The sequence below is a fragment of the Asparagus officinalis genome, chromosome 8, assembly GCF_001876935.1.
Source record: "Asparagus officinalis chromosome 8, Aspof.V1, whole genome shotgun sequence".
Lineage (NCBI taxonomy): Eukaryota > Viridiplantae > Streptophyta > Magnoliopsida > Asparagales > Asparagaceae > Asparagus > Asparagus officinalis.
Window position 1 is genome coordinate 88,448,228 of NC_033801.1, and position 8,510 is coordinate 88,456,737.

The following is an 8,510-nucleotide window of genomic DNA, read 5'->3' on the forward strand; positions in this document are numbered from 1 at the left end:
TACTTAGCGCCTCAGCCCGATTAACCCCGATCCCCGGCCCATTGGCCCACGGTCACCGGCCCACTAGAACTTATGAGAAATTAATTCATATAAAACACTTCTCGGCTTGCCGTTGGCAAGCCTCGAACAAGGAACCTTTTGAAACACCAAAACATTAACTTTCCACTAGGCTACTAAGCATTTATGAAAAGTACTTGTAGTTAATATATATAGTTTGAAAACTCATTTTGGAAAGCGGTTTTGATCAAAATATCTAACAGTTCTATCCTAGAATGCAGAATGATAACCTACTTGTAGGGTGTCTAGGCGTCAGCTAGCCCTCATATAAACACGTATAGGGGTCTGAGGAGAATATATTCCGCGGAGCTGGGAATACAGTCATACCAGATACTACGGAATGGAAGAATAAACAGATTACTGAGATACCATAATCACTGTTTCATTCACATATAATGCAGCAAAACAACTAGCTGGAAATTTTTAACCTAAGGAATGATTTCTCTAATCCCAGATACAGATTCGACTAACAATCAGTGAATGGCATTTCAAATCAGAGAAGGCAAGCTGAGGTAAATACACAAAAACTATTCTAATAAAGCAGCCAACTATAGCAAGTCAAAAAGCGCGCGCGTGCACCCACAAAACCTCTCACATATTATTCCATTCTGAAAACAAAAAATGTTGTTGCCATAGGACTACGAAAAGAATGTCAAAACAAAAGGTCGTTTAATTCTTTGATGCACTTTTTGGGTTAAGCTTGGATTTTAAGTCAATGGTGCACTTCTCCAATCTTAACATTTCATTAAAATACATAACTAAAGTGCATAAAGTAACAATTTAAAACCCGAAATCTCCCATCAATCTCATATGCAAAGTAGATGCATTTTCTAGTTGATACGCATAAATGCAATCCCAATATACCTCACGGGAAAGGATGATCCCATTATATCACATTTCAATCTATAAAATTGAAGAAAAACTTGAGGCACTGAACATGATAGACATTAGTACATCACTTTGGACAAAGAAGGCGGCTTAGGAGGAGAAAGAGATCGAACCTCTGGCGCTGAGCTAGGAAACATCACATTAAGCTTGTGCATCAAAACATCACTCTTTGATGGTATCTCATTCAACAAGAACTGCTGAACTATGGGCTTCTTAAACCATTCAAGAACTGAATCTCCCGGTGCCCTAAGCACAACTTTACTCACCTCAAATGGTGATTCCACAGAAGCCAAAACTTGTGCCACGACCATTTTGAGAGTGGACCCCGTTACCAATTTAATTCTTCGAGGCACCACACCATAATATAGCATCCTCTTTCTGAACCGATGCAAAGTGTGCACAACTGCCACCAAGGCTGCCCCTACTGATAAATTACGAACATCCAAAGACCAAGCAATGTGTTGATCGAAAACAATTGCCTTGGGAAATAGTTTGTTCTCATATGCAACTTTCCAGACACATCTTGCTCTATTCATCTGACCCATCAACACTAAGTAATTTAGGAGCACGTTCACAAAATATCTCGCAGCGCTCTCTTCAACATCGTAATCAATCCCTTGAAAGAATTCTCTCACAAAGGAGAGCACCGGCTTCTTCCTCTGCTCTGGGCCCGTGAATAGCCCACACATGAACTCATGTGCCTTATGCTTCGTCACGCTCATTATATCCATTATCGCCCTCTCGTTCTTCTCATCCTGGCATCGAACCAAATGCGCAGATCAGAAGTGTAAAGTATTAATCAAACTTTGCTGGTGAATGCACATGTCTCAAAAGTGGTCGAGCAGAACATAAAGAACTGTTTCATACAAGACTCAAACAACTGTCTGACAATAAAATTGTTAGTCCTAATTCCAGCCGAGCCCATGAACCTCAGCCACCTCAACGCAAGCTCCGTTGACCCATCCTTAATGTAAATCATCAGCACATCACTAGCATTCACATCCACCGGAAACCCACTAGCCTTCATCTCAAGCAAAACCTTCGCAGCCAAATCCAAGAGCTTCTTGTTAGCAAGAAGAGACAATAACGACGTATAAACGCTCATCCCGAGCCTGAATCCCGTATTACTCATCGAATTATACAGCTTCATCGCAGCATCAACCTGTCCCTTAGCAGAATGCATCTCGATGAGACAAGCATACGTTGACGGGGTCGGTAGGAACCCAGCCTTCTCCATCTCATTAAATAGCGACGAAGCAACTTCAAGCCTCCCAGACTTAGCATGAGCCTCAACCATCATAGTATAAAGCCCAAAGTTTGGCCTAAACCCTAAGCCCTTCATCTCATCCCACAAACTCCGGCCAGCATCAAGCTTCCCCGCCTTGATCAACGACTCAATCATGGAAACGTACATCGTAACCGAGGGTTTATACCCAACCGCCTGCATCTCTCGATAAATCCCAACCGCAGCGTCCAACCTCCCAGCTTTCCCCATAGAATCGACCAGCGCACCGTAAATCCCCAGCCCCGGCCTCATTCGACTCTCCTCTCCTCTCCGTTTCATTTCATCAAACATCTTGAGTGCAGCATCAAGCCTGCCGGTCTTCGCCAACGCAGGAATCATCAACTCATAAGTCGCGGAATCCAACGAGCAACCGCTCTCCTCCAACGATTCGTAGATCTCAAACGCCTTATATGGCAGCCCCTTGGACAGGAACATGGTGATAAGCGAATTGTAGGATTTCGTGGTGAGCTTCCTAAAGTTGGCATCTTTGAGCTTCTTGAAGCAGCAGAAGGCGAGTTCGATCTCGGACGCGCTGGTTAGGGTCTGTACGACAAGGTTCGCCGACAAGGGGAAGTCACCAGGGCCGGAGGCGACAATATCGGAGTCGAAAATGGAGGCAACGTCGTCGACGCGTAGGTGGGTGAGGATCAGGGCTAGGGCCTGGTCGGAGGGAGGAAACGAGGGCTGGCGGCGGGCCCAGCGGAAGAGGGAGAGGGCGGCGTGGGGTCGCTGGGGGAAGGCGTTGGAGGGAGAGGGTGAGGGAGGAGGGGGGGGACGAAGGGGAGGAGGTCGCAGGTGGAGTGGAGGTCCGGGCCCGCAGCGAGGGGGGTCTCGACGAGCTTGGAGGCGGCGGCCGAGGGGGAGATGGACGGGTCGGTCGCCGCAGGAGGACGTGGGAGTCGGCGCCGCCGGAGGTGGAGGCGGGACGGGCGGCCGACGGCGGTGGGTGATCGGGTTGTTTGGATTCGTCGAGATACAGGATTTCTTCGGTCCATTCTCCGCTATTGCTGGTGGTAGGACTGGGATCGGGGGTCGATGAGGATGAGGATGACGAGCAGTAGGACCGAAGAAGAGGGGTTAGGGTTTTAGTAGAGAGGGTTGGGTGTTGGCTTTTGAGGTTACGGAGGCGGAGGAGGAGCAGCATTTTTTATTTTTATTACCCCCTTCCTTCCTCCGCTGGGGTTTTGGGAGAGGGCAGGGCAGCTCGAGAGAGGAGAGGGGGTAGGGCGCGGGGGGTTCAGGGTGCGGGGAGGTATTTCTACACGCGGACACACAAAATTTTGCGTTTACCGTTTCGGGTGTTATTAGAAGTGAATCTTGCTTTGGTACTCCCAAAAGGAATTTAAATTTTATTTATTATTATTTTTTATTAAAAGAGTAGAGTTGTAAGTTTACCAATTAGGGGGTGTTTGGTTCAACACCGAGCAAGAATAGGATTAGGAAAATGATGTTTTTTTATGGATACTTGCTTGATGGGAAAATTCGAAGAAGACAATTGAGAACAAAATTGTGTTATTCTCTCTAACAGACTAAGAAAAAAAATTAATTACAATTCTCTTACTATAATTTCTCTCTAACAAACTTAGAAAAAAAAATTACACTTCTTATATCGGATTCTCGATTTACAAAAGAGAGAAGGGTCGACTGAGATCCTTCCCTTTGTTTAACATGGGTTCTTCACGGTAGCGATGAGATGCCTCCCTTGATATTAGTGTCAAGTTTGTTTCTCGTTGACGATTCGACGTTTCACCTCGTTGGATTAAAGTCGATGAAACTTGCGAGGCAAGTTAAGCAGAACCCTTAACGAGTTTAATAACTCCATGCGAGGTTAAACTCTGTGGAAGAGTTGATTTGAACTGAAATTCGGTTAATAAGCCAAGTACCAAAGCTTCAAAATTTCTGTTGCTGAAGGATGCTCCAAGATCTCCAAGTGTCGATCTCCTATTTCTATTCGAAAAAGATCAATGTCCGTATCCCGTAAAAAGATTCGATGATATTCCAAGATCTCCAAAAAATATCCCCCTTAACTCTGTTGAGTTTTCTGTTATTTATAGGGGGATAAGGGGTTGCAACTGACCGCTTAAACCAATCCTAAATGGGCGAAAAACCCTCAGAACACGGGGGAAACAGTTTTGGAACCATTCAGCTCTAATTTGAACGAGACAAACGCCGAAATTGGCGTTTTGAGCCCGAACTCTATGTTTTAGACCTGAAACGCAGAGTTAGGTATATGCCTAAGGCTGAAAACGCAGTGGTCGTGCTAAAAGCACCCTAATGCCACTAGGAAAGAACTCTAGAGGGGGTGAATAGGGTTTATACTAATCTAATCCGATTTATGCCAATTTAAAACTAATTAATAAATATCCTAGCAAGAATAACATTCAACAAGATATGAGCAATGATATACAATTAACACAAGGGTGAAATAAACATAAACAAAACAAGATAGTGGGTAATATAAATAAAGAGCAATTAACAAAGGCGATATAAGATGAACACAAAAATAAGTGAGCCAATGCAAACTCAAACAAGCGATATGATCACGGAGTTCGGTCCCCATGACCTACGTCTCCGCTCCTCACCTCGAGAAGATCTCCACTATCACAATCGAGTTTTCTACGCTCACCCGAATAACGTTTACACCTCACACTCGGTTTTCTAGCTCACCGAAAATTTTACAACACTCACAATGTAAACACACTAACTACCACCTCAAGTGTTGGTCTCTAGCCCGTGTCTCCCTCAAGTGTTAGGAATTACAACCTCTCTCTAGGCATTACCACCTACCCACCTCCTCTTAGGATGATCCCATCTCTCACCACACACTCCTCTTAGTGTACTAGTGTATTACAAAGTGAACCTCATAATAATAGCTCACTAATCAATTGATTGTTCTTTAAACAACGGGAGAACTCAATTAAGCACAACTCAAGGTTACAATCTCTCACAGCCCTAATTATACTATGTATGAAATACAATAAGCTTAAGTGGGTGTGTGTAACAATGAGATTCAATAAAATAAACTAAACTCAAATAAATCAACTTATGGAAATTATGAACAAAACAATAAATAGCTAGAAATAGAGTTTAGAAAAACTTCTCTATAGATAACAAGAGAGAGGGAGAAGAGTCGAATGCTCAAACACCAATGGATGATCTCCTCAGGCTCTTGCGAAAGTTTCTTCACAAACCAAACTTTTAAACACACTAAACAAACTTTAAACCCTTGTTAAACTTTCTTAAAACATTCTCTTGGTTGGTTTAGAAGTATGAGAGCATGGGGTATTTATAAGCTTACGAAACAACCCCAAAAACCATTAAAAATCCAAGAAAAAATCATAAAAAGATAAAATCTAGAAAACTAGCTGTTATAGGCTAAAAACACATCATTAGTTGACTTATGACTTCATCAGTCGACTGATGAAGTCGACCGTTGAACAGTTTTGGCAGATTCTAGAATTTTGCGTATCTAGCTTTGTAAAATCAATTAAAAATAGTAAATCAACTCCAAAAATCATGAAATTTTTAGAAAAGTATTTAAACATATAGAAAAACATGTTAGAGAAAGAACTTATTAAATATCATTTCTTATTTGTGATAAATAATTATTTGAACATAGATATTATAGTTTTTGAAAACTGCTGACATACATGATTTTCTAAAATAATTTGACACCTTAAATCAACTCCAAAAAGATAAAATTTTGGGAAATGATTATAAACATGTAATATAACATGTTAAAAAAGAATTTTCCAAATTTAATTTCCCATTTGTGAAATCTCATCTGTTTTATAAAAACATGCACGAACATGAACTTTAAACATGCACGAACAAAAACTTAATTTTGTAAATTCAATTAAACATAACAAATCAATTTCAAACTTAATGAAACTTTGGAAAATATTTGTAAATGTGCTTTTGAACATGATACAAAAAGAATTTTCTAATTTGCATTCCCCAATTGTGAAATCTTATCATTTTGAAATCACGTAAGTATGAACTTGTAAAAGCTTGATTTTGACAAAATGAGTTTAAACAAAGTTTTGAAACATTTCCAATAGATTTATAGACTTGATAAAAGAAATAAAATAATATTATTAAGTCTATAATTCAAAACGATAATAAATCAAACCAAATGTGTGTGTGTGATATTGAGCTCTAAGTATTAACACACAAGTATAAACCCTAAACTATTTACCCAAGCTTGGAATCTTCAATATGCTCATCTTGGTAAACTTGCGGATAAAGTTTAAACTTGAATTGTATTGCTTCACTCTACTATTCCGCCAACCTCCATTGGATATGATCATGAATGATCGATTACATCCATCCTTCAACATATTGTTTGCCTAGAATAGATACAAAACACAAACACTAGAAAAACAACATTAGATGTAAATTATTTGTAAATCATTATCAAAATAAAAGGACCCAACACGTACTGCGTTTGGAATCTGAGATGCAGAGATGAACTATGCGTTATGGAACTAAAGAGATTGTTGACCTCTAATCTCTTTCATTAGAGTATTTGCAAAGATCGTTATTTTGTAATCTCCACCTTAGCTCCTTGAAATGCGAGAGTCATCAGATTGTAACTCTCACTGTGAAGACTGTTGAGTCAGAGTTTTCATCAATTGTCATGAAGGTCGTCTAATTATAACTTTCTCGATCTACATGAAAAAACTTCTAATTGTAGCATTCATTTGTTGATGTGAAAGTCATTTGATTATAACTTTCATCATTGGTATTTGATAGGGATCAGCTATCTGTAATAATTTTTAGACGACCTATAAAAACCCCTCTAAAGTTTTCAAAAATTCACGGTTGACTGGAACAAATTTTCGGAATACTTTGGATCCCCAAATTGATTTGAGATCTGTTGTTGAATGATGGTTCACTATATCTGTTTTGAAGACATCGTAAACTTGATTGTAGAAATTTCCTCTATGTCGCAGTTCTTCTTCTTGTATTTAGCGAATTCTTCACTAACTTCCTTGAGATCTCCTTTGGTAAAGATTAACCCCATACTCCCGACGAACACATAAAAATAGTTAAGGTAGTTCTGATCTCATTAAACCAAACAAGATAACTTATGTGTCTTGATGACAATGAACTTAGTCAAAAAAGCTAAAGCCAAAGTCATCATCGTTAGATCCATTAGTAGGATCGACTTTTTCCTCTTCTTCAACAGCAGTAATAACAACATTCTCAGTCAATGCAACATGAGCGATAGCAACAACGAATTTGCTTGGCTCTTTGAGATATTCCTTCAACTTATATAAAAGTGTATTCAGTGTCAACAACACCAGGATAAAGATTCTTGTAGGTATTGATGAACACTCCACGTGCAGCTACAAGAGTTGGGTAAGAGAGAGCCAATGATAGCGAAGTAACCATATAAACACCACCTGTAAACTTATCAATGAGGTCATCCTCAGTGAGGTTGAGCACCTTTGGGTTGAAAAAAGATCCATTGTCATAAATAGAGAGAACCACAAGCCCATATAATAAAGCCCTTATCTTAAATTTGGTCAGGAGGACAGCCTCAGAGGAACCCATTTTGTCTCCTTTCTTGATCAATTCAACTAGGGTAATGATTTTAACAGTACCCTTGTTAATCTTGGTTGGAATGTTAAGTCATTTGAAAGGATGAGTTGTGAGAAGGATCGAGTTCAATATTATCAGCGACATCAATCATAACCTGTCTATACTCATCCAAGAGGCTGTATAGCTTATTGTTGTAAATCAGTTTCTTCTCGGTTTTTATCACCTTGATGGCCATTGCTAGCTTCTCTGAGTATCTGAGAACGTACAATAACCCCAATGGTGATGGTGATTCGACATAAGGGCCAAGACAAAACAAATTGAAGGAGGTGCAATTTGTTTGAAACACTCAACCAAGAATGGTTGTTGTAATGCTTGTGTTGAGAGGCCAAAAACGCACAAATGAACCCTGCATCTGAGATTTAAAGTGCAGGGTGAACTTTGCGTTTAGAATTTCAACCAACACGAACGCAAAGGTCGTATTTTGGGCTGGATTTTTGCCTAAAATTCTATCATGACTTGATAGCTCACAGCTGTCTATAAATAGACCGCTGGGGTCAAATCAAGAGCCATTCAACTCTTTCATCTTCTCAAAGCTTTTAACAAAAAAAATTCATTTAATTTCTCGTCCGAGCACTGTTCATCTTCTCCAATCGTCAGCAACAATGGCAACCAAGAAGAAGACTGCCTCGAAATCTAAAATAGTCGCTATCATGGCTCAGAAACTATCGTCGGC

The 8,510-nt window shown here is 40.2% G+C and overlaps 1 protein-coding gene and 1 pseudogene across 1 annotated transcript; both read right to left on the bottom strand.

Moving 5' to 3' along the window:
• On the bottom strand, window positions 817–3,374 carry LOC109821492 (pentatricopeptide repeat-containing protein At1g79490, mitochondrial). The gene is given in 3 exon segments (XM_020387677.1): window positions 817–1,726; window positions 1,729–3,249; window positions 3,353–3,374. Coding segments are annotated over 3 exon segments (2,265 nt in total). The 3' UTR covers window positions 817–1,004.
• On the bottom strand, window positions 7,345–8,012 carry LOC109821493 (annotated as a pseudogene).